This window comes from Trachurus japonicus, chromosome 13, assembly GCF_045865225.1.
Source record: "Trachurus japonicus isolate A0001 chromosome 13, Traja_1.0".
NCBI classification, from domain to species: domain Eukaryota; kingdom Metazoa; phylum Chordata; class Actinopteri; order Carangiformes; family Carangidae; genus Trachurus; species Trachurus japonicus.
The window spans coordinates 34,265,447-34,292,832 of record NC_140919.1 but is presented as its reverse complement, the minus strand read 5'-3'; the positions used below and the strand labels follow the sequence as shown (position 1 = coordinate 34,292,832).

The window sequence follows — 27,386 nt, the reverse complement described above, 5'->3', positions numbered from 1 at the left end:
CATGTGGCTAAAAATTTGACATTTACTGCACCGACATTAGGTTAACACCTTGGTGACCTTTAAACACGTTGACAGTCTATTTTACTGTTGTAATGGCCTAACAGGTGATCATTACATCACAGTTTATCATGTGGCTGGGGCAGGGCCCCGATTCGGTTATAAATGAGCATATAATTATCTTAACTCTTCTGACAACCCTTGTTAAAGAGTTCTTGACAACACTTGTCCCAGTGTGACACAACAGGATGGACGAGTGCCATTAACAGTTAAGGACCTGCTTAGCCCTACATCAAGCCTGTGCACGACTGTACACATGGTAACATGCGAGAGCACGCCACAATGGTTGGCTTGTTGAATTGAGAAGGAGAAAAACTGAGAGAGGGGTTGCAGGTGTCTCTGTTGAAGGAATATGGGGTTTGGAAGCAGCAGCCAATACCTGCTTGTAGCAGTGCCATTGGCAGTTAGGATGCTGAGCTGAATGTGACAGACACAGTGGCCCCTTCTGTGTGTTGAAGGCGGATGCAGCCTCTGGCTCAGCTCCAGACTTCCTGCTCAGAGTCCCAGCCCAATCAACTCTTTTATGTGCTTCCCTCAAAACAAACCTCTATCTGTGTGGCCTACAGGAAATGGTGGCCACGACTAATCTGTGTGTGCACCCTTCACAGAGCCACTGAAAATGAGCAGCATTCTCTAACTCAGGTTTTTAAGATGCTTTTGTCAGTCAAAGCAAAAGCTAGGTAGTTTTGTTAATGAATGGGAAAACTATAAGAGGAAAAAAATGTAAAGCTTACAAAGGAATGGTGGTGGTTAAGGGAATCTCTTTCCCCCTCACAAAGGCATATTTTCTGCTGCACATTCTGCAGTGACAACAAAGCCCTGGGCACTTTAAATTAAAATAACAAACATTCCTGTTTTACTTACATTATAGGTTTCTAGCTTCACTCTGTTGCGGAAGACAAACGTGTTGAAGTTGGCTTGTTGGAAGATCTCATCGAAGGCACTTTCATTCTGGAAATGAGAAAAATATGATTGGCTCAATTCCATGGCCAGAAGTAGACAGGCTTCGTTTAATTAAATGTTAGTTTCATCTCAGTCTCAAGTGCAAAATAAAGTAGGTGTCTGGGTGTTCAGGTAACTCAACACTCAGATGCAACTTCTGTGATTTTCACAGTAATTATGCCTGGAAGGAACAAAGCCCAGTAGGTGTCTCAAACACAAACCTGTCTATGCAAGACTATGTGAGTGTGCGTGTGTGTTTAGTGGTCACAAAGCCTGAGGTTTAGCTCTTGCTCTGCCATTTCCTGAGGCCAGTATTAGATTCAGGAGGAGGAGTCTCACCGAGTCCTTGAGCTGCCCCAGGTAAGCTGCATTCTGACCCAAGATGGCCTCTGCACTCTCCTGGAAGCACGTCACCCACTGATTGTCTCCATGATCTGCGATGTTGGCCTGATGAATCAAACAGATACAGAAGAAAGAAAGAGTGAATAGGCGGGCATACACAAGTATGAATTAATGTTTAACTTTTGTATAAGTGTCTTGATTGGTTGTTTGCTTTGACAGAGAAGTTGTTGGATGCTTAAACATGGTACGTTGTTAACTGAACACAGCTTTTAAGAAGTCATTATATCATTAAATTAGCCTATATCCTGCTGCAAAGCCTGGAAAAACATACAGAGTCAACAGAGTCACGGTGCACTTGTGATACTTACAGTGGAAGCAAATTCACAGCTTATGCTACAGCTTGTGAAGAATAACAATATGTCGACTAGTGACGGGTGCACAACAAAAGCTGCTTATTTCAGATGCCTGGCTGAAATTGCTCTGATGGTGACAAAAAGAGTGTTTTTATTTAAGGTTGTTTTGTTTTTTTAAATCAATGTTTGTTTGCAAAAGAGCTCAGCCTGTAAAGAGAAAGTGTTTGTCTCTACATTTTCTGCAGCACAGTATGGAAAGCTCCAGCAATTAACCCGACAAAGCACTACACAAAGTGTAAAGACAAACTAAAATTAAGTCCTCATTACGCCATGTCACACAAACACCAGAATTGGTTCTAAAAGTCTCTCATTTAAACTTCAAAGATCAGAAAGGGCAATGTTGAACCATGGCGGGCAAGAGTGGCTTGTGTCCCAGGAGACAGAAAGCTGAATAAGAGCAGGAAGTAAAGAGCCAGACAAGGCTATAAGAAGGACAAGAAGGATGACACCTGCCTCAGCAAAAGTATCTGCTCAGGAATACGCGCATTAGAATATAAGCTCTGTGTGCATTTGTGGCACGGCTTAGAAAGATTCATTTAGATTTTTAGGGAATGGCTGGGGACTGCTGAGTCACTTACAGAAAGGATGAGGCGGTACTTGAAGTTGGGGAACTCTTTGTCACACTTCTCGCAGCGAAACATGCCATTCTGTTGGTCGACCACTTTTTTGTTGCAGTCTTGGCTCGGGCAGGCCTGGTAGAGGCAGTTTTCCTTGCGCAGGTACACTATGGTAGCGATGCAGGTGTAGTAGTCCGCCTGAAAAAGGAAGACAAAAGAACAAAAATCCATTAACAAAAGTTCAGTGCCAACTCCAGTTACTGAAATGTACTTTACTTTACTAGATGCTCTTGTTGTTTTGTATGTTAAATATGTGGACTGTTGGCATGAAATTAACATTAATATGACATTTTCCAAAGCATGTAGAGGAAAATGCGAACAGTCAGAAAGCAGCATTTATGCAGCAGATGCAGAGGTTACATTCCCAACCAGAATCCTAATGGCTCTGACACAAATGCAAACTAGTGAGGTAGCTGCTGTTTTTGTGAGGAGGAAGCAAACTTTAGAGACTGTCTGCGCAGAACAGCCTTCAGGAAATGTTCCATGAAAAACAACTAGGTGACATGAATTTCTCATCGGACCAAAATAGACAAATGTAAAAAAAAACTCTGGATGTGCTCTAATGAAGAGATGAAAAGTTTCAACATGTTGGCAGATGAGTCGCATCCCCTCTCGTCATCCTCATGCAGAGCAGGCCCTAATGCACACACAACTTACGGCTGTCACGTTCTAACAGCTGACTGTTTTGGGAGACAGCTGAGGGAAGACTAAAGGATAAAGGTGCATGTTCAGGGTCAGAGAGCAAAGCGTTGATGCATGAGTCATGCTTCTATGAAAATGTAATCATTGCTAACTGTGAAGGACTTATGAGGGCCATGAGTACCGTATCTGTATTTAGAGGTTCTCGAGGGGATTGAAAAAATATTTTTTGAAAGATCCAAAATGCATATTTAAAAATATTACAGTCATCTGCCCAATCTCCACTGTCAAGAACAGCTTTTAAAAAATTATACACAGTGAAGAGACACACTCAGGGATTAAAGCAAAAAATAAAATAAAAATCTTTGGAATTCATTTTCTTTTTCAAGCCACACAGCCAAGTCATATTCATCTGCAATGTGTACAATATGTTACAGGTTATATTACCTGACTCCTACTGAACAAATAACAGTAGCCTATACATTAGAGATGCACCGATCAATCGGCCGCCGATTAAAAAAGCCGGTTTTATATCCAATTGGCCCCAATCGGTGACCGGCCGGTCACTGTCGTAACTTCCGGTTTTCGGCCGATCAAACTGACCTGCATGCGCGGTGCGTAGCAGCTCAACTTGCCCAGAGTAAAACAGCAGCGAAGCTAAAAACTAGCAGAAGACTCAGGAAGAAAGCATGTTGCTGATTTGGACCAGAGAACTTCTGTGTTTGGACTTATTTCACTGTGTGCCAGGACGACCCAAAACACACTGTTTGTAATGCTTGCAAGTCAAAAGTAAGCCATGGAGGATCAGTGTTTCCTCCAGGATTTTTTTAAAGAGTGGCGGTGAGTCTCACAAAGAAACACGAGAGGATCCAGTCAATTTTCAAAATAAAACACCGCAATTAACAAATACGTGAGGCCAATGTGTGTACGTTTGTAGCCTATTTGTGTTTATTAATCTAAATAGCGCGCGAGAGATAAACACCCACACAGAGGGGCAGAAGTGTAAGCACTGTTGAAACTCTCACTCTATTTCTTATTTGTGATGTTTTATTCTTGAAAAGGGGGGTTATGATAGCATCATATAGCCTACCACTAGTTGTGGTTTTAATTGCAGTTACATACATATGGTGTCTATTGTATGATTATATTTCTTAGATAGAAAATCGGTTTTGGCAGGTCAGACCTCCTTAAAAACCGGAAATCGGTATCAGCCAAGAATTTTGCAATCGGTGCATCTCTAGTATACATAACTATTGCTGCTGTTCTCTAAATCAGCCATCACGTTTAAATACTCTACACCAGGGGTGCACAAGATTTTTTTCCATACTGTCTCTGATAAAGTGAAGGCCAAACAATTGAAAATTGAACTGAAACATAAAATACATATTGCTGATTTATGTTTAACTACATGGATATGTTAACATAATAGCTTTACCACACAGACAGGGTTTACCTTAACATTATCAGACTTGGGGGTCACCACTGAAGGCTGAATGACCGGTTGACCAGAAGGAAAAAACACACTACTCATGTCCTTGAGGCAGCAGCACTATATCGTACACAACAACCTTCTACAAATGAACGATGTTCGTTGTTCTACCAACATGTGTCGGGTAATTTACAGAAGCAAATGTAATGGATCATTTTTGGCTGGTGAGTTCGTTGTTCCTGGTTCATAACCCCCCTCCTCAGATCTCATATTATGGTCTCTATTTATTAAAAATTACAGAAATCTGCAGTAGTGACAGAGAATGATATAATGAACTGATGATCTAAATCACCATTTTCCGCTGTTTCCACTCGAAAAGTTGGGATTTGTATCTTTATGTTGGTTCTGTGCTTTTTTGGATGTTTGTCTGCTCACAACTGCTCTTCGCAACAATACTATCTTCTGTTGACAAACTGTGTCACAACTAATCACGCTTTTTGTTTGCTCACATGGACCATTCATTTGAACGCAGCGGTTATTCATTCATAAGACGCTACACAAAAGTGTTGTGGTCACTTAGTAGTGCAGTTGATTTGTCAGTCAGTCACGCCGCACGAGCAGACCGATGCTCTGTGGCCGGTCATGGTGGTTCTTGTTCTGCTCAGGTAGAGAACTGGTTCATCTGCCACTGCACCAAGTTTTGTCAAGGCTGCAGAGCAGAACAGGGCCAGCTGTTTAACAAGTAACAGGGGGCTTGTTAGCAGTGACCAGCGCAGGAATTTCACGAGGGCCACGAGGGCCATGGCCCTCGTGCCCGTCCGATTTGGCCTTGTGCCCTTGAAAAAAATATCTGCCCTAAGGCCACAGTGGCCTTGATGCCCCACCCGCACTGCCCCGGTTGATTTTGCGGTTTTCTCCTTTGCCTCTTTCCTATCAACACGGCTTTGACACCTGCGTCTGTTAAGAAAGAACAATGCGTATTTTGATGCCATTCTGGCAGCAGCATCACGGGGTGGGTTTGATTCGAGCCTGGCATAAACCGCTCGGGCGGCTATAACAACAGTTTGATGACCAATCTATCATCGGCCAACCAGGTGACTTCATCAAACACCCCTCACCCGCCGAACCAATCACGTGGCTGGAAAAGAGCCAACACGTGCTAAGTGTTTGGGTTGCTACAGCTGTGCACGTCAGCAGAGGGACACCGCCGGTAAAAAATAGAAAAAATAAAAAAAGAGTTTTGCCTCTGAAGAAAATGTGAAGGAGTCAAGGAGAACTCGGATGACTGACCGTGAAAAGCTGCGTGGTGCGTCATGTTTACATGATCCAGTTGAAACTCTGACAGTAACGCTAAACTTTCACAATGGAGACGCCAGACAGCTGGAGCAGACCGACGTCCGACCGGGTTCACCCAATAAGCGGACAAACACACCGCACTCGGGCGTAAAGATCCACTATGCCGACCTGAACACTGCCCAGACCAAGGCAAGCTACTATACTAACATCTGTTTTATTTATATGATACTTTTGTATAATGTTCATCATTACATCTGTTATGTTTAATTTTTGACAGGAAAAAAAAAATCACAAAATAACCTTCTGATAACTTCAAATCTCACTTGTGACAATAAGGGAATATTTAAGCTTGACCAAATAGTGATTTGAGTTAGCCTATATCGTGATATAAATTGATGTCAACTGAAAAAAATTATCGTGATAGGATTTTTTCTCATATCGCCCAGTGCAATAGTGAACAAGTAAGATAGGAATTTCAAAACAGCCACATAGGACTGGACCCTTGTGCAAAAAATTAAATGCATAAATTAATTTAAAGTAGAAAATTTCTGGTTTGCTTGAGCCCGTTTTATGTATTAATTTAACAGATACCGGTAGTTAGTAAATTCATTAAAGACGTGGATTTAAAATCAATGTTTTATTTTATGGCCTTGCTGCCCTGGCTTTTGGCCTTTGTGCCCTCAAAAAATTGACAACACGAAAGGCCAAGTGGCCCTGCCCCTAAAATGACGAAATTCCAGGCCTGGCAGTGACTGAACCTGAGATATAAAATAAATATCTGAATGTAGCCCCTTTTCATGACAACCTGTCGGATTCATTGGAGAAGTAAATCATATGCCAAAGTAAGATCAGTGATGACTGTCAGATCACCATTTCAAGCTGTAGCCTACTAATATTTCTAACAATTAACAGATAAACATGAACGCAATACATTCAAAAATAGAACATATATGGAGAAAAATCAATTTTCCTCTCCATCTTCTCCAAGTGCTGACCATTAAGAAGCTGACCGTTAAGAAAGTAAAAAAATAAATAAATAATAGGACATTCATTCTCCGTATCACTCTGGATAAATGAGCCCTTTGGAGTTGGTAAATGTCAGCAAACAAAAAAACAGATAATCATCCCATTGAGACACAGAGCTGCAGGCTATTCTTTTTTAATTAATGTTTTGATTTACCAAAAACAGCCCAGATATCAGTCTCTGCTTCCTTTTCAAACGAGGTTCAATTAAACTAGCAAATAGCTCTTCAATTAGCGTGTGACTGACCAGCTCTGCCACAGTGGGAAGGGGACTCTGTCACAGACCTTTACAAATGTGGTGTCAAGCCAACAGGAGGAGGGTGACTACTCTCTGTCAGAGAGGGCATGGGTGCAATGTAGAAACCTGAGATTGTGACACAAAGACTCTCCGACAGGGACAATTAATTGCAACAGACTTGGTTTCTTGGGGTGGGTTGGTGAGAGGCCTGACCCCCACACTCCTGTGTGTGGAACGTCTCAGAGGGGGTGAGGACATCCTCAGCTCAGCTCTTTTGTCAGTACCAGGATGCATCACATGCCTTGCTGAGGAGGAGCTAGTCTGCATAGCCCAGGGTCAAATCCTTCCTCCTTAACAGCAGGGAGCTGATGCCAGGAGATGCCTCTCACCTGACAGGGGGCTAATGACCACAGTCAGGATTTGGGGTGTGGATTTTAAGAGGAAGAAAAAAACCCATGACTGCTTAAGTTCCATTGAATGGGTCCAGATGACAGACCAGCTTAAGTGGCTCCATTAAAGGCAAAGCAATGAGCCATTCACTATCTGCGACTTGGGGTCCTGCAGTGCTGGACATAGATGAAAGAATTACAAGGGCACCAGAACTAGGATAGGGTCACTCACAGCCTCAGGCAGCTGACACGGAAGCACAGAGTAAAAAACCTGAATGTACTCATTCACCAAAACATACTTTTTCCCTTAATTGAGGCTTTTACATAACTGCTGCTCATTTAATCCATGTCTTTTTGCTTTTCTCTTTGGCTTCTAAGAAACAATGGGCCAAATTGACGGCACATCCCACACCTCCAGCATCATCTTCTTGTCTTGTACAGCCAGTGCAAAACTGTCAATCTTGTGCCACTTGGTGCCCTATGATAATTGCTTGTATCTCGTAATTGTCCTGGTGTTGATGGGATATTTCCATCACACTGTGACAATTACTATTGTGCAGAGCATGTTAAATTATGTAAAAAATTACACTACTTTAGATCCCTGCACAGGTCACATTATACACATATTTCACACACACTTGTGTGGGCACCATCTGGGGAAATTAAAGAACACATATTACTTTACTTAGCAGAGGGCAGTAATTTCATTACAGAGGGCAATGAATAGAGCCTATGCATTTTTTGTAATCAATACCAGAGATAAATGTGATTTCACCAAGAACCCACACACACACCAAGACTCTGAGAGGACACCCTCAAAGCAGTGGGATTAATGAGCATGGGGGGATCGGGAACCTTTGTGGGATATGATTTTAACTACACATATCTGGTGGTGCAGTGACTTTATGAATAAATGATTATGAAGATTCATCATGTTGACTGTCAACTAAAAGTACTTTTGCAAAGCAGAGCAAGGAGTGACAAGGTTACACTGCAGCTAAACTCCATACACCAAGAGTGTGTACTGTGGCTTTTTTAATAACAAAGGCGGCTGACTGTGTGCACTTTCATATTTGTTGTTTGGGATTCAACACCAGCCATTCAGTGTGTCCTTGAATATCTTCAAAGAGTCTTGAATAGCAATATGTCTTGGGTTACCATATCTTTAATGTTTGAGTGCATCAAGGCAAAGCTGATCAGGTGTCTACCTTGTCTCCATGTCCCAGGTGCTCGGTCTTCACATCAGCTAGGGCTTTCCAGTTGGTGTTTCCTCCCCCGCTGCCACCTTTCAACTCCGTCAGGGATTGTCCATCCATGGCATGGCCCTCCTTGTCATACCTGTGTGAAATGAGAGAGTGTATACCTGTTAGTGTTTTTACTTGACTGGCTGGGTTCAAATCACTAACAAATACATTCATGACTAATTGATATATTTATGGGTTTGATCAGCTGTTCAATGTGCATCGCAGCTTCCTTGCACCCTTGTTGGAATATTCATTTTGTTTATTTTGTCTAATAGTTTAATATCTCATTTGAGAAGAAAAACTGAAATGTCTTGCCTACTGTTTAAAATTTAAACTGCTCCCAATCTATCAATTCACTAAAACCATTAATTAACTTTCATTCCAGCCACATATAACCACTAGGGATGCACCGATTGCAATTTCCTGGCCGATCACTGATTTTCAAAAAGCCTGACCTACCGATTCCAATTTTGGCCAATTTTTTTGTAACCGTCAGCATACACTTTCAATGTTCGAATCTCATCTTATTGAAAAACAATACCCATGAAACAATACAATACAACTTGTTGTTTTAACTGCACATGAGGTAGTTCTCTCAAATATAAATGAAAACAACAGAGCAATGCTGTCCAACGTACTAAATTACATCGGTTTCTTTAGTCGTTCATTTTTCATTTAGTCCTCACTGCAGGCGGCCCTTTCCTGCACGTCATTCCCCCTCTCTGCCTCCCCATTTCCTGTCTTTCTCTCAACAGTGCTATCAAATAAAGGCATTAAAAGCCCCCAAAAAAATTTACTTTAAAAAAACAAAACAAACAAAACTCTGCGCGCACTGTCCACGGACGTTTGAGGTTTTATAGCCGAGTGCACGGTGTCACATTTAAAACAGGTCGATGTGAAGACTTCCCACCGAGCAGTCTATTGTGTGACTCCGAGTACGACATCCGCTCCGCCCAACTATGTGGGGGCCTTAATACTTCCACACTGACGACATGCTTGGTTGAGCATGCTCCGGGTGACTGTTGTCAAGTCGTGAAGACGTGACTGTCAGTCAGCCCTCTCCCACGGCAGAGCAGAAGGGGACAGTGGCTGACTTTCAGCCTTTTGCAGAGGTAGATGAGATCAGTAGACAAGATCGGTTTCACATAATCTTGCGGGATCAGCGATCAGCCAATTCTTTTAAGGAAATCGGCGCCGATCGATCGGTGCATCCCTAATAACCACATATCCTTTTACCTTGTCAAAACCTGGCACTTACATTACTCACAATGCAAGTGGAGTGCCAACAGCTCTGTCACAGATTTGAGTGTGTAATACCCACAGCTGCTAATGTAGCCTCAGGGTAGTGGCCTCGAGGAGGTCTGTAAGATCACTTCTTTCTAACTCTACACACACATTTTTTCATGTGGAAACTTCTAGCCTTCAGCCTGAAAAGACTGATGAGGTAATCCAGATTTTGTGCAGTTCCCTCTGCATTTTTTTTCCTACATATGCATTAGTGCAGTGGAGTGCACCCCCTTCTTTAAGTAAGTATATTCTATGGTTCACGCTGCATTAACTTGAAAAACATAGGTTTAAGATGTATGATGCTGTATTTTCACTTGAGAGATTTGGATCGTTGGTATGCAGATGCCCACTTTCAGTCTGCAGCACTATTAATTTTAATATATCCAAACCGAAACAGGAGGCACAATACACTGCTCTTCACATGGCTGTCAACAGACTGCAGGCTATCCAATTAACAGTTAGCTTAAAAAGGGAGAAAAAAAAAATCTTGTTCCAGGGCAGAGCATCCATTTGTGTTTGTCAGAGCAGGGGTGGCTCAGCTGAGAGCAAAGCAGGCTGAAAGGCTTGTGAAATGAATCAACCACAAAGGGACAGATGAGCTGGCCAGGGTCAGGGCTGTTACGGTGATATCAGAAACCCATTTCTGCCCAATGTCCCCGGTAATTCAGGGAAGACAATGGGAAGACGAAGAGGAAAGGCAAGGCGGGAGAAGAAAGATGGGTGGAGGTAAAATGCAGTTGTGGGAAAAGAAAATAACAGTTTAAAATGGTCACAAAGATCAATAGAGCTTACTAATCTGTTGGCCACAAGGCAAAGTGGTGCACAATGGGGAGGTCGGGTTGTAAATACAGGGAGAGCATGCCTTGCTCCTGGAAGCATGACTAATTGAAAATATCCCCATTAACTGTGCAGACTGTGGCCTGAGCAATGCACAAGCTGCCAGTTTCCCATTCCCACTGACAAATGTGAGCAATTCTCTTCAGTGGCACCAATTTCCTCACTGGTGTACCTGTGCTGTTTTGTTCTTTAATTGTGCTTGCACCCAGGCAGGAGTTGTTTAAAAAAGAAAAAAAGATAATCTTACATATAAAGTAGGCACCATTGTCTGTCACGGCCTACCATCTCTCCAAAGACATGTTCTACAGAGGAGAAAAATGAAGTGACAACATCATGCATCACACTTTAAGGCAAGACTGCAGACCAATTGGGGGCTCAGTGTTACATTGCTTCTCTGGACACCCGATTTGACAGACAGACATCCTAAAAAGGTTAACACTTAACACTCAACAAGACACCAGAGTGAAGAGCATCCAGTGTGATGGCTGCTGCCGTCTTTATCATCGTCACAGACAGCAAGGAGCACAGGAAGCAGAAATGGCATTGAAGACAGAGATCGTGATGATGGAGACAAAAAGAGGATAAATAAATAGATCTGGCAGAAAATGTGTAACAGTGTACTGAAAGCAGACAGAACCCAGCTTAGAGCAGCATGGCTTCAGTGAGACAAACTATCTGCAGGAGCACAGGGATGGATGACTTGAGGCAGACAAGCATGTGCATACCATAGACATGTCAAATGTCGGTGTGTCAATGAGTAAGGACAGGACAGGAGCAGATTTGTGTCAAAGCAGAAGGTATGATGGGAAATTCTCAGTAAGCAGTGTTCTCAGCTCCAGGCTAGGACCCTAATGCCTCGGCTGAGACGATAACTTCATGCTGTGTGTGACATGGTGTTAAACTGTTCATCTGTGGTGAGTGACATGTGGTCAAATATGGAACTAGCAGCAACTTAAAAGAAACCACAAAAGGTATGTTGTTCAAATGTAAATGTGGATAAAAGGTTAGGTTTTCCTTTCTTCTCATACTGATAGAAGCACAGAAAACCATTCATTTCTGTGTACAGATGGCAGATCACATGGGCTACAACTGGAAAACTGTGCGTGAAGGAAAATACAAAAAAAGAGATGGAAGAATATAGAAATCAAATGTTTACATGTCATCTCTACCCCCTGAAACCATTCTGTATGCATCAGTAGACTCCCTATGTGTTACAGTTGTTGAATTTTAATGAGTTTGTCGTATTGAGAGCTCCACAGAGAAATTATATTGTTGAAAAACTGAGCAAGTTATTAAAATGCTACAGTATTCTTCTGATTAGCAGGGGTTTCAAATGTGTAGTCATAACGCAAACTGAACTCCCGGGTTGGACATCAGCATACATGTATAAAAATGCCAAAGTTAGAAAAGTTATTCATCTGTGAGACAGATTGACAGAGCTCCCATTCTTGTAAATCTTCTGAAAGTCAAATGTAGTCTCCATCTGAGTCGTTTCAATAAGAAAAGCATTTATGTTTTAATCTGTATATTGGGTATTGGGATATAAACTATCTCTGGAAAGCCTAGCTATAAAAAGTGCAAATAATTTGTTTTCGTTACCGATTATTCTGCCTTTTATTTTCTCCACAAATCAATCAGAAATTGTGAAGTGTTCATTCTAAATTTCCAGAAACCAGCCTGTGCCGTTTAATGTTTTTATTTGTCCCATCAATTATCTCAATCTATGAAAAGATCTTTCATTTATTTAACAAGAATAAAAACAACCAAAGAAATCTAAAAAGACTAATAGAGGAAAGCAACGAACTGATTAAATTTCAAATCAACTAATCAATTAAGCTACAAAACAAAAAACAAACAAACTTAGCTCTTGGTGCTCACTGAACAGACTAGATGCAGCCATGGGCACTAAAAGGCAGATATGGCAACCATCAGGATCCAGACCTGAAACCCTAACCCTTATGTTTTGACTGGCCCTCAGCTTTTCTAGCCTTTACAGTACTGGTTTTACATCCCAGAAACCCACAGACCAATTGCATATTAAATCATTTCATATATTACGCAGCCAAATAAAACTTGGCATTAAAGGACCCGCTCCCCCCTATAATACAACAAGAGTGAGTTGACTGAGTTTTTAATAGTTGGTTGGTCACATGGACAGATTGTTTGTACCCAGTCTCTGCACTAAGTGGACACATTTAGGAGAAAAAAAACAACAACAATGATACATAGAGACATAATGTTACAAATAGTAGCAAAACCTACTTAATTTTTGTGTGTAATAAGCAGGACTACCAATAACTCCTTCCCTACAGCAGCCATACAGCAACTGTGAGGGAATAAGATGCCTAAAATATTGAAAAATAGCATAGTAAACTCAAAATTTTGGGGGGGATGTCCTCAAATGAGGTTGGATAGGACCCAAACTCAAAGCCAGCCGACCAAAGGGGGTTGTGATTTTTGGACAAGGCAATTTTGTCTTTTTGAGATGGACTATGACATTATTTAGACTCAATATGACCACTGATCATAGCCAGATGGTAAAATAATAACTAAGGTGAAGTAAGTAAAAAAAAAATTGGTTGAAAAAAAAAAAAATCATCCCTCAAATCTGAGGAGGCATGTGCCCCCTCGGTTTCTATTGATGGGACATCTCTGCAGTTGGGTGTGGTAATTGACAGGGCACCCTTCACAGATTTAGCTAGATAGGCAACACTCAGCTATAAGGTTTTTCAGAAAGAGTTCTGTGACGACCTGTTAGGCGTTTCATCCCTTCAGACCAGTAGAGAGGGAAATAAAGTGAAACAAGTGGTTTCAATAACCACAGATGGAGCCCCTGCCATGGTAGGGAGAGAGAAAGGAGCGATAGTGAGAATGATTGTGTACAATCCAGGGCTCATCTCTTACCATTGCATAATTCATCAATCAGTCCTGTGCTCGACTCTGTCAGATGAGTATGCTGAGGTGATGAACACAATGATGAGAATGATTAACTTTCTCAGGGCATCATCTCTCCATCAGCTTTGTATGTACAGAGAATTCCTCAGACAAGTTGATACAAATGCTGATGACCTTCTGCTGCACAACAAGACGGCTTGGCAAAGGCAGGGAGTTCAGTCCATCCAGGGGGAAATTGCATCTTTGTTGCCACAGCTGCAGAGCCAGAAGGCAGTACCATGAAGATGAGAGGAAGATGTGAAGTGGTACCAAGGAAAACAGTCACAATATCCATCTGAATGAATGGCATTGCCACAGGACAAGGACGACTCAGTTTGTGACCTGATGACAGCTGCCTGCTCCTTCTATAGGAGACTTGAGGTGTTCAAAGAAGACCCGCAGAAAGGCTGTGCACACCACTCACCAGTGTAAGAACAGGTTCAGGTCAAAGAATTGTATCCCCTTTGGGTTGACAAGCTATTTGTGGCCATGTGAGGAAAGTGGCCATCTTGAGTATGCTCAGATCCACATACAATAATCCAAAATTCTGGTACGTGATGATACATGTTTTTCTTTCACACTGATGAGGGCAGTATTATATAACTATAAGAATTCTAGTCTGGGGAAGGCTGGCGCAGTAAACATGTGGAACGGCAGCAGGAAGTACAGTAACAGGTAACTTGTGGAAAGAAAATACCTAGAAAACACACCCCAAGACTGGTGTATGGATATTTCGTATTTGATGGGGGTCATGAGAGACGAGCTATAGACGACCAAAGTCAGACGGCCGAGCATCTCAAAGAGGAGCAACCACCTAGAAGGTATCCAAGCAGCTCATAAACAGATCTACATTTTTACACGGAATTTAGGGTGAGTGAGGTTCAGTTGTCAAGTTTATATTTACAACATGTCATCAATATGTTCATGTGGAGAAGTGTTACCATTATCGTTTGCGCGATGCAGCAGCTCTTCTCCATTGTTGTGAAGATACAGATTATTTATAATCACTCCAGTTCAATTCAAAATGGAAGAAATATTGTTGAATTGTCTTATTTGATTTTACAGTCTGTATTGTTGACTACATACAACTACTAGGCTATATGTATGGCACAGAACCATAACACAAGTTATATACTCTGCCCCTTTGCTTGATCAAGTTTTCTCTAACCAGACCTCTTTGAATTTTAATTGAATATCATAGCAGTCAAGCATCTCGGGACTGAGCGTCTTTGGCTGAAGATTAAATTGACAGTGGTGACAGTAGCCCAGCGGCTTTCTGTTATTCACCGCTGACAGAATCCTTCACCGTGTCCGACACATTCAAAACGTTCACAATGTCAGACACCAATTTAATCCTGCCAATAAATCAGAAATTCAATTCAATGCAGCACCGGGAACAATTTGGGTAAAATAACAGTCAATTAAATAGTGTGGCATCATGTTCACTAGACGACTGCGTTAAAGTTTGTTTGCTTCTCGGCTGACATAATTACTTCCCAGACTATGAGCTATGTATGGGCGTGTGTATCTGGGAACACTGGAGTCATGATAAGAAAGAAAATGTCAGCTTGTACTTGCATGAGTAAATGAATTAACAGTCAATGTCTGCAACTGATAGCATCAACAACTCAGAGTAAACATGACAAAAGAGTAGTTAACAAAAAGAATTGGCTGCCCTGCCTGACAGTATTGGAAAAGGAAGCACGGCCATCTCTAGATGTGCTGTTGCCACCTAATGGACAACTGCCTCTGTACAGTTAGATGGATCAAAGAGCATGTGACTCTGATTTTCACACCTATTATTTTCTCAAGGAACTGTACATTTATTGTTATGTTGGCAGCCTATGACGACGAGTGATCTCAAAAAGAAGGTGGAGGGCAGGGAGCATATCCAAGCTAACAGAGCACTAAGACCCGAGATTAACCCAAGGATCAAGATAATTAGTGCATAGTACAACATTCTTATTTAAGGAAATTAAAGCTATTTTCACCTCTGCAAGATTAATTAGTGTGACATTAAAGGGATGCTACTCAGCTTTCCATATAACAACAATGGAAAGTGCTGAGCAGCAACACTAATACTCTGCATGAATGTGAGTCAACAGCCCACCAATAGACTATTCATTTGAAGAAGTCCCAGAGGTCTGCGCCAAAACACAATCAAATTAAGACGCCTCCACATAAGTAAAACAATGTTGTTTCAGCAGCCTTGGCTGTACAGTAAAGACACATCTTTGTTAGGCTGAGGGAGAAAAGGTGTTAGGTTCTATGCAAAAAATGAAATCCATCTTCACAGTTTAATTGATTTGCCTCCTTGTTCTGTTTTCCACAACTCACATTTTGGCTGACAGAACAATTATTAAAAAGGGAACACATTGGTCTGCTTCCATTTTGAGACTCGGCTTCCTGAAGCTCATCACCAACAACAAAACTCTCATTATGTATTCAATGGCTAGCAGTCTTGAAAACACACTAACAACTTGGTTATTTTCACTACATACTTTCTCTGTCATGAAGCTATAAAATAAAGATGAATTACTAAAGAGGTTCCTTCCTCTATTCTCTTCACAGCATGAAGCTAGCTGTCCAACATACTGTGTAACGATCTTGTCTTCGCCATAGTCCTCACTTGGATTGACTTGGATCGAGTATAATGAGTCATGCTCTAGCCTCCTTTCATCTGTGACTTTTAAAATGGTCATTAGTGGATGGCTGCAAACCTGCAGGAACCCATTGTCCAAAGAGGACCCTCATGGGCCAATCCTTCTTCTGTGGTGGATAAACCAACACAAGGATTTAAGGATCATTATCCCTAGCTTTCCAACTGAGAAGTGACTGGAGAAGGTGCAGAACAATCTTTAGTCATTAAGCAGGGGAAGTAAAAAAAAAACAAAAAAAAACCCTATGCTAGAGCAGGGATGCAGAAACTATTAAGGACTTATAGTATTCCGGTAGAAGAGTGTAGAGCGGCCTTTATGATACAATATTTTCTATCACTACGAAATATGAAATAATCTCATTACAAAAACCTAAGAGCAGTTCAGTTCAGCTGTTGGCATCCCGAGCAATGACATATTTAGATAAGCCAGAGGCTAGTGCTAAAACTATCATCAAGAAATTACCATAAACCAAGACATCTGATTAAAGAGGCACATTTGAGCATATTTTGTGATTTGCCTCTTTCTCGCCCGCAAAGTAGAGTCACATTTCACTGCTCTGATTATGCAGATCAGGTTCTCTGATCAAGCACAAATACTCACAGCCACATTTGTCAAGAGGCAAGAGAAAAGACTCCACTGGACTCATCACAGAATAAATTCTTACTGTTTACTGTCTTTTTATTTATCGGCACAAAGCAGGCAATGATGCTGGGAGATAAATAAATGAAATCCTTTGAATGGAATCAATTATATCTTTGCTCACAAACACAGACAAATCTCAAAACAGACTTCTGCCTTGACGCCAGCGAGGAGGGGTAGAGAGAGTCTCCTGGAGTAGGATTTCCAAGAGGACGGATCAATCACTGTGCCACAATGCTGGAGTGAGGTCAAGTATACCAAACACTGACCAGGTGATGTCTTTGTTTAAAAATAGACAAGATAAATAACAAAAAATGCCTTCTACCCAGACCTCTGGCACAAAGAGATTCACTACACACTGTGCAAACTTATTTCTGGTCATGCTGTACCACCAGGGAGATGAAATAATTTAGGAAATGAAGAATCGAGGAACTGGCACGGGAGCCAAAAGAAAAGATGAAAGCTTGAGTCTTAAATGTTTCTCTATTCATTTGCAAGAAAAGCCAACGGAAAATCTTCAAGGAATAGAGTCACATGTCTTAATTGTGTTAGTGTAATACAACTCTGCATGTGGCTGTAGTACATCTAATGAATGCAACCACCGACTACGTTCACAGGTAACCACTCTGATTTTAAAGATGAAGATATCTTGTCTAATTTCGACATAATCCTTTGTGTTCAAGGGAAAAACTACTATGAAAGAACGTAAACACTGCACAACCCCACACAGATAAAAGAAATGCCACAAATCAACATAATCGCACAGAAATGAGTCTGGATTTCATTTCATCTCGAAAGGCGATTAAGGGAGTAAAAAACGCATTTCCACAGATTAAGTATGATTTCCATTTATATGTAATGCTTCACTGGAGCACAATGCGGCTAATGGGGGGAAGCTAATCTTGATAATGAGAATCAGAGCATGCACTCTCAGAACTTGGGAAATGGAAACCAAGGGTTTAAATCCTTCGAGTTCTTCAAATTCCAACAGTAATGCTCGAGTGTGAGAAGCTGGCTTCCACGGGATGAAATAAACAAGAAAAAGCCCTTTGGCGTTGAATGTATACACATGTTTTAATCCTACAGAAACAGTAGAGTACATACAATTGCTGGGACATAGGGCAATTTTCTGCACTGCATTATCTATGGACCTCAGGCTCACTTACCAGCCTCTGAGCTTGTATGCCTCAGGGATGTCTGGGTTGATCATCAGGGTGCTGCTGAAGGATGCAGAGAGAGACCGGCCTCCAAAGTCTGAAAGCTTCGCCCCCTTAATGGCTAGAATGGGCTGTCCAGAGCCATCAAACTTTTCTGCCTACACAACAAAACAGACATGGACAAATAGCACACTGATTAAAACTTCATTTAATTTTTTTGTATTTCTTTGTGTATCAAGGTAAGCGTTGGTACTTGGTACTGTATGAGAAAATTAAGAATTCACGGCTTTGCTAGTGGTGCAGTGAGCTGACATGCTCATCATTAATAGTTATAATACTGAGCATTCATCATTTGGTAACTCAGGAAATCTGCACCAATTTTCACTGGATTTGACCTAATAGTTGAGATTCAAAGAAACATGGATACACTGATTAGGTATTGTTAATGCCTGTACAAAATTTAATTATGACATTGATCAGATATTTAGAGACCGGTGTGTAGGAATTAGTGGCATCTAGTGGTGTTGCTGTAGATTACAACTGACTGATTTCCTCTTCATCAGCCCCTTTTCAAGCATGAAGGAGAGCCTACAGTAACCTTCAGATAGTATAAAAATGGTGGAAGGCCGTCAGCTGCTGTAGAAACATGCAGGCTCCATGGGAGAGGACATGATCCCCATTTTGGTTGAAAGGGTTCATTCTAATAGCACAACAATTTGTAGTTGCATGAATGAAAACATAATTATAAGAATTATACACTCGGTAAAAGAACCGGGCCAAGGCTGCACACCGGATACGGAAATTATACATTGCTTTGGAAGTATAAATATTTATTCATTTTTGGACCAGCGGTTCACAACCCACCCTGAACAGGTCCATGACCCATTTTTGGGTGGCAACCCACCAGTTGACTATCTATGCTTTAAGATATTGCAATGAGTAATATGCTGCCTCATGGTACAGACTGAACCACAGTGGGTTTCAAAGATTACTTCTTGAACTTCTAATGTGTGAGCACTTTTTTCATTCAGTTCCAAGGTTAGTCTCACAAATTTTGTGTGTTTACTTTATTTTTCCATTTCTTTTCTGTGTGTTTTTTTCTGTAATAACCTGAGGACATCAACTGCATGAGGGGAGAGGGGCAACAGTAGCGCCTTCAGGGACAAGGAAACTATCTCCAAGACTTGCTGTTTGGCATTGCCATTGTTCTTTGTAAAACATACATCTTGTGTACATCAGCATGTCCCTCTGGAGAAGGGGTATCTGTCGAACAAACAAACAGGGAACGCTGTGCTTCTTGTCAGGAGGAAAGAAATGGTGGCACACTCAGCACAGTCCCTCCGAGACACAGGTAAAATCAACTGCAGGGGCTCAGTTATTTCATCAGCCCATGACAGGGAATTTAGTCAAATATTTCTGCCCCTATAAAAAATTGCACACATTGTTGACCATCTCTGGTCCTGAAAATGCTCAAAAGTGGCCTGGGTGTTGAAAAGACTTTTTTTAAATAAAATACCTTTGTGACATAGCATCACCAAAATCCCCAAACTGAATGGCCTTAAACTTTTTTTAAATTGGTGTGAGAGATTCTAAGGGGGTCGACAGGTCCAAAGATTGTCTAGATTCGAGGCCAGGGATTGTGGTGATTATTAATACTTGTAAGGCTCAAGATATCTTCTGACAACACGTGTTTTTCCAACAGGCATGTGCTTCCATTATAGGGCTTATATTGATTTCCATTAGCCAATTATAAAGCTCCAAACAATACCGCAGGCCCACGCATTTTACTTCCCCATCTACTAGGGGTGTAACGGTTCTGAACCAAAACCAAACCGCGGTTCAAAGGACTACGGATCAGAAACTCATTCTATCTACCCGAACCGATCGGTTCATCCCCGCCAGCCCCTCCCGCATACAGATGCCGAACTTAGTTAGCACAGAGAGAGGAGGGACTGAGATGTGACAAGCTAAAGTTGGACCCACAGCTGTGAGAGACAGTGTTACCAGGTGATCAGTAGTAGCCTAATTCAGTGCAGTCCGGGATGGAAGATCAGTCCGACAAATGTACACAGACAGACAGCGTGCATCACCTGTAAGGACGGTGCCCCTAAAAAAAAACAACAACAAAAACACGGCGCTACACTCTCCAGCCAGCTCACCTGCAGCTGTCAGAGGAGCCTCTGCTAGCTCTCTCTCTCTCTCAGCCAGGTGTTTGGCTGCACTTTGAATAAAAAGAGTTTAACAAGAAGATCTAACCGCCATCTGACCACCGGTCAGCGGAGCCAGAGCTCAGTGGACATGGCTGGTGCGTCGCCTCACTATAACGGCAAGAAAAACAAATCGTCCTCTTAATCGCTGTCGTCTGTGTACGTTTGTCCGTCTGATCTTCCATCACAGACTGCGCTGCATTACTGATCATCACCCGGTCACCGTGTCCCTCACAGCTACAACTGTGGGTCCAACTGCTCGTCACTTCCCTGTCCCTCCTCTCTCTCTGTCTGCCCGTTCTAACTCCAGTTCAGCATCTGTAATCAGGTTCATAAAGGTCTCCCTTTGGCTCTGTGCTAAAAGACAATGTAGACTGGTCTTAAGACAAATGTTTATTTTTTGTATCTCTGGATAGATAATTTTAATATTAATACAAGTGTTTTTTTTTAATTAATTAATTTGGTCTAAAGAGAAGTGTTACTTGATATACTATACTTAATATAACTTAAGTCATGTTCTTGATATTACAATGCAACAATCCTTTAATAAAATCCAGACATTTTTTTCTGGAAGTTTTTCAAAAGGTTTTTCAGTATACTATGTTTTTAAAAACCGAGGTTTAAACCGAACCGTGAGTCAAAAACCGTAGTTCCAACCGAATCGTGGGTTTTGTGAACCGTTACACTCCTATCATCTACTGTTTATACTCACTTCCTCTCCCCACAGTGTGACATTCACCACCTTTCCAGACTGGTCCATCAGATCGAGTGTCCTCTTTGACACTTCTCTGTTGGTCTTTGTTGTGAGGCGGGTTACCTCGTCTACGCTCCTGCACACTCCAATCACATCTGTAATGAAAAACAATGTTCCACATTAGCAGCGGAAACTGGTTTAAATGATTCATACTGTGAACTCACACTCAAAAAATACCTGAACCACATGTGATTTTATTTTCCTGGAAAACTGATTGTCCAAACATATTCATATCATAAATATTGATTGTCGTGTTTACACCCACAGGTCACTCCGGGAGCCATGGTTTCCAGCACAAATTGGCTGCTGGAAAATAAGTAATTCATCCATTTCCTGCAGGTCATTGGCCTGTATAGTGGGCACTTACATCCATAATATAGCAGAGAATCTGTGAAACAGGCTTTAATTATTTCTACAGACACACTTAATCATGCGCATTTTGTTGACTCATGTAATCAAGCACAATAAATGGGGACGTAACCATTTATTTGTAAAGGAGCAGGAGTAGCATTACTAACATGCTCATCTAAAAAACCCTCCCCACATAACACTGAGTAAAGGGATTTTCATTGTATTCAACCGTGATGACAAATTTACACTTTGTTGCTGACTGGTGTGCAGGTGAGAAATTAGTCAAACAGCAGTACATTAAAAAAATTACAACAGGCTCCTTATTACTTCAATTTACCTGTGACAGCAGGTTCTCATTTTATCATCAGCTCTGCCATGGGGCCCAAAGTCAATCTGCACTACAGGCTATTACTGTCATCAGTATTATTAATACCACTTTTATCTCTCTGCTCCTATACTGTAATTACTTCAACCTCCTAGCATATCCGGCTCTACTTCCTGCTACAAACTCTATCCTCTGTTTATGATAGTTTATTATTGGGTGCTGTGCTTGGGAACACTTCATTAGGAGGTGGGCTTTGATATATTGGTCGGTTGGTTATGCCTGTAGTTTGATGCATGGTGCAGTAGCTGATGGGAAATGACGCACCCGCTCCCCTATGCACTGTGCAAAACAGACCTGCACTGTGCAACACAGACCTGCTCTCTGCACATTTGTTTAGGGGCACAGAATACATGAGCCAACATCAAAACTAATGTCTCATAAAATGGCTTGGCAAAACGTTGCCACCATTCAAACTGAACAAACAGCTCATATTAAACGGATCATCCCACTACAACAATGCAGCATAGGAACAAACTGAGCCCGAAGCTTTTTCCTGAAAGGGTTTACACGACCTGATTCTGAGTAATAAACATGAGACAGTCTGGAGCTTGGTGGGTTTCTCAACAGCAAAACTCAAATGCTCAAGAAATGCAAATTATGCTCACTTATCTGTTGTGAAAGCAGTGCCAATTCACCACCTTATCTTTACTTCCTCTGTCAAAAAGGATAGCCGTCACAGTGTTAATCAGGAAAGAGTCTCCAACTATAAAAATTAACATAATGCAAACTTTTTCTTCCCCTACCATATATTTACACTTAGGCCCCGTCCACACGAATCCGTTTTTTTAAAATCCGGATAAATACTTTATCGGATTGGCCTCGCGTCCACACGAATACGGCGTTTTCAGGGGGTGAAAACGGTATTTTTTGAAAACGGGTCCCAGAGTGGGAAAATTTGAAAACGCCGCCCCAGCGTTTTCGTCTGGAAGGCCAATACGGCTTTTTTCTGAAATGATGATGGCATGCCCCCCGCCACTCTACCTGTAACCTGAGTATAGCCCATTTGAGAATAATCGGTAATCAGCCAAAACACGCCGATTGTCGCCGATATTTTCAGAAATAAAATGCAGGGAATAAGACTTGGTTTTACTTTGAAAATGTTCCCCCATTAAAAAAAGATCCCCCGACATTAGGCTATTTATCCTGTAGAGGGCGCATCCTCTCTCTCCACTATCCACCTCACAGCACAGCAGAGTGACTGAGCAGGACATGCTTTCCTTTTCTTTTCTTTTTTTTGCCGCGGTCGGGTGAATTAATTAATGCTCGTGACTCCGGCCGTGTTGGGTCCGAGATTCAACAAGCCGGTCGGGTTTTACCGTAGGCTAATTACCGGCAGTATGCCCGTTTATCACCAATACACACAGTAAATTTAATACCTAAATGAGGTGGGTGAGTGACTGAGCTGACTGAGGCTGTAACACGGGGGGGAGGAGGGGCGGCGGTGCGGGTCTCTGACTGCAGCGGGACTATCATGTCTGTGCTCCGTGAGACTGTGAGACTGACCGCCTGTGAGCGCTGTGGGACCGGGGCTCGCGGCAGCACCCGCTAATGGTTGAAAACAGCAGTGATACCTGCTTCCACGTCAGAGTCAACAAACCAGAAATGTCTGGAACAACATTGGAAAAAGTCGCTGAGAGAGAGAGAGAGAGAGAGACCGCCGTGCCGTGTAAAAACAACAACAAAAAAGTGTCACGTGTCATGACTTCCTGTATGTGGCCCTTCAAATTAAAAGCCTACAGCCTTTCACAGTTCAGTCATATTGATTTTGACTTAATTTTGACAAGACAGGGCTCCAAATGTTGTTGTTTTTTCCTGCAACCAATTGACCAAGGAAATTTTGGCAGCCCTAATTTATATATTATATAATTTATGTAGATATATTACTTAAATTAATAAAATTTTAAAACTTTATATAAAAAAAAAAAATCGGCCGATTAATCGGTTATCGGATTTTTCCCCCCCTGATAATCGTAATCGGCATCGGCCCCAAAAAATCCATATCGGTCGGGCCCTAAACCTGAGACACACACACTGACAGTCTGGACGTAACAACAACAACGGCCGACTACCGTCAGGTCGCTCAGACGCTGCAGTGGAATCGCGCCTGTTTAATCATCACTGATCGTAATATTTACTCTGACACGACTCCCTGTCAACATTTAATCCCATGTTTGAGTTTGAATACAGCGGGGGACTTCTTCTTCTATTGAATTTCAGCGGGGACTTCCCGTCTTCTTCTCTGTCTTAAGTGTTTATGTGTGGCAGCGCTACAGCGCCACACACGCTCCACCCGCTCCACACACGCCTGGCCTATGTACTACAGCGTTTTGGGTCGTTTTCAGTGGATCCGTGTGGACGCAGATATTTCTGAAAACGATGCCGTGTTTACGGAGATTTTTTTCAAAACGATTAAGAAAATGATCGGATGCAGTGAAGCCGCGTATTCGTCTGGACGGGCCCTTAGAGCTGTAGGCTAATTTTATTTAATATCTGACATAAGAAGTCTTATTTAGCTATACTCTCTTTGCCAAAGTCGACGATTTCACTCATCCAATCCACCCATTAAATATTTATAAGCACCTGAATTGATTTTCATCAGCCAAGAACCTGCGCTGAGGGATCAGCAACCTCAAAAAACAAAACTTGAACTGTTCATATACTAATTATCTAATAATAAAGGTATCAGGCCTGAGCTTGACTCTACACATTTTTTGCTGATTACATTTCAGGGCTTTACTTTTGACAGTATGCAATGTCTCTGTATATGCATTTAAAGCTGAAGGCTGTTCAGTACTTGAATTTCAAAGTAAAGTCTGGAAAGGTAAGGGAGGAAAAAAAAAAATCATAAAGCCGCCTGATGTGACACAGGCTGGGCTCAGAGATGCCTGTTGAGATCATTACTTGTGCTCCTTACCAACGATAGCATCTTTGTCTCTGTTCTCCAGGTCAGCGATGGAGACAAAGTCGCACTGCACCATGGGAACATCACAGCTGTCTTCACATGGGATGACTGTGGACTCTCCATTGAACGTCATCTCGTAGTCATTCTTCACCGATGTGTACTGTTTGTTGGCGATCTTGAGGGAGCATTTGGAGATGTAGTAGACCTGGCCCACAGAGATGGATCAACCACATGTTAATCAGTGATCTGGGGGAGCATTTCACCTGACTGAATGGTGCAAACAAGATACAACTTCAGACAGTCAGGGGGGGGATCAACAAAGGCTGGCAGATGATCATAAGCCGCTTATTGTATGGGTACAGTGTAGCCAGATGACTCACTCGTAGTCTCTGAGGTTTCAACTCACAAAGTACTGGCAGCTGTTGATAGAACATGCTGCGGCCAAATCTGTCTTTAACAGTATGGTGGAAGAAGGTTTTGGCAAATAATTATGACGCCGTGAATCATTATCTGGAGGAAGATCTCACCTTGCCAGCCTCAACCAGGCTGTAGAACTTGTCCACCTCTTGGTTGAAACCTGTCACTCGTATCTCTCCCTGTCAGCAAACACAACAATGTGGTTAACGTCAAAAGTAGGGCAGACACAGTGGAGGATTTTCAGGATCTTGTGGTCTATTTGCATAAATAGACAATCGGGCCACATTAACACTCACGCTCTCATCCACAATCTCCATGGAAAAGAGTTTGCCATCGCCGCGAGAGTTGCTCCATGTACGGATGGTGCTCTTGTTGGTTACACGAGCACGGATGGTCCACCTATCACGAGACAAGGCTGAATTTAGTGAATGGACCCTTCAGTTAAACCTACACATATGCATTGATTCATTAACTCTTATTTATGCACAAACTCAGCCTTTTCTGCCTCCTTGTGGCCCTTTAGGTGAATGACGACATGTAAGGACAATATTAAACCTGTGAACCTTGCCTCCACTGCAATCAGCTTGTCGGGGGTTAGTTGGATTATTCCAAATTAAATGAAAAGGAGAAAAGCACAGGTGTTGCCAAGGACATTAACTCGGTAAATCAGTACCATGAGCCCTGAACTGCCATTCCTCAGTAGAAAATAAGTCATTAGTAACGTTATCAGTGATACCTGTGTTTGGCCATTTAAACATGTCCACTGTGAGACATTACTGCTCTGTTGAGTTGTGCGGAGAGGTTTGTGCCTTCAACATTTACGATGGCATCAGAATCATTGTAGATATCTAATTTCTAGCAACTCTTCTCACATTTTCGCTGTACACAAACTGACGACAATATATCAGAGTTGTGACCTTGATCTGTACCAAGCAGATTTGCATTTTGCAGGATGGTTTTGAGTTGGACAAATAAAAATCTCACTGCTCTCTTGTTGAAAAACAATGAAGGCACTGACCTCAATCACACCTTACACATTTCTATTTCTGTTCTGCACTGCCTCTTTACTTATCGTGGAACATATAAAACAATATGGACATGTGAGAATTAAGATGGCACAATTTGGTTTTTAAGACCAATTTCAAGATGTAGTTTATGTAAAAATATTTCCACTGCAACTTCCAATAGAGGACAATCCAATACCACACAACAAACTATAGCTTTTTCAAAATCCAGAGTTGATTCAGTGCTTTTGTATAGAATTGCATTAAATTATTTAGGCATTTGTTATTGTGCAAATCTCCTGTTATCTTCAACATCAAGCTTCCACATGCAACACTTCACACAGTCTTGCTGATGTGAAGCAAATTGTTGTTGCAATTTTCTATTTTCTCATACATTTTCAATAATCATGTGTTTTTACTGTTCCAAAAACAGCAAATATAAATCATTTTTGGCATGATGTTAAATTTCCCAGTGACTAGGGAACATACTCACTTGGACTGGTAGGGGTTGAGGCTGGCAATGGGCACAATTTTGGAGCCTCCCCCTGGAGTACTGGGCATAGCAGATGGGGTCTTCTTCCCAAAGTCTCTACTGAAACCTCTGTTCACTGTTAAAGGAATGAAGAGAGAAATAAATGATCCATGAAGAGCAGTGATGGAGAGGAGTCAAGAGAGAGGCACATACATTATTCATCAGAGACGAATTACAAAAATCCAATTTCTTTGGATTGCAACTCTGATCACTGTAATTATCTCACTTCATGAGGGAAGTTTCAAAGAAAAACCTAATGACTTAAAGTAAATTCATCACCGTCGAGACGAGCAAGAGGAAAGACTCGAGCAGCAAACAAAAATCTTGTCAAACCAAGTTGCTGGAGATGTGTGATCCAGCATTTTGGTGAGAAAGATGATTCACATTTCACAAAATCCGGGCAGAGTGTGAAATGCTATAACAAACTGGAGCTGCTCTTCCCCCGGAGAGCAGTGCTGCCTGACTTTGAGATTTTCCGTTTGAACAAGCGCTGCACATTTGATTTGTGTGCGTCTCACGCGGAGGATTAGAGTTCAAAGTGTCCACTTAAGTCCTCCCACTTTGCCAACCACTGCACTTCTGGTAATTAAGCCCCCAGATCAAGCGGCACACACAGAGAAATGAACAATGACTGTGCTGATGAGGAGGGTGCTTGCCACAACCTCAATTCCCACACGGCAGATTAGACGGA

The 27,386-nt window shown here is 41.8% G+C and overlaps 1 protein-coding gene across 1 annotated transcript in view; it reads right to left on the bottom strand.

Annotated features, from left to right (window-relative positions):
• Positions 1-27,386, bottom strand: part of rpa1 (replication protein A1) — a 37,826-nt gene that overhangs the window by 7,662 nt on the left and 2,778 nt on the right. Inside the window, exons 7-16 of the mRNA XM_085796150.1 lie at positions 26,657-26,771; positions 25,456-25,558; positions 25,270-25,338; positions 24,755-24,947; positions 21,063-21,199; positions 18,153-18,301; positions 8,594-8,723; positions 2,333-2,509; positions 1,339-1,446; positions 922-1,008 (exon numbers count right to left, since the gene is read on the bottom strand). Of these exons, the coding sequence (XP_085652276.1) occupies positions 922-1,008; positions 1,339-1,446; positions 2,333-2,509; positions 8,594-8,723; positions 18,153-18,301; positions 21,063-21,199; positions 24,755-24,947; positions 25,270-25,338; positions 25,456-25,558; positions 26,657-26,771 (1,268 nt within the window). The remainder of the gene's footprint in view (positions 1-921; positions 1,009-1,338; positions 1,447-2,332; positions 2,510-8,593; positions 8,724-18,152; positions 18,302-21,062; positions 21,200-24,754; positions 24,948-25,269; positions 25,339-25,455; positions 25,559-26,656; positions 26,772-27,386) is intronic.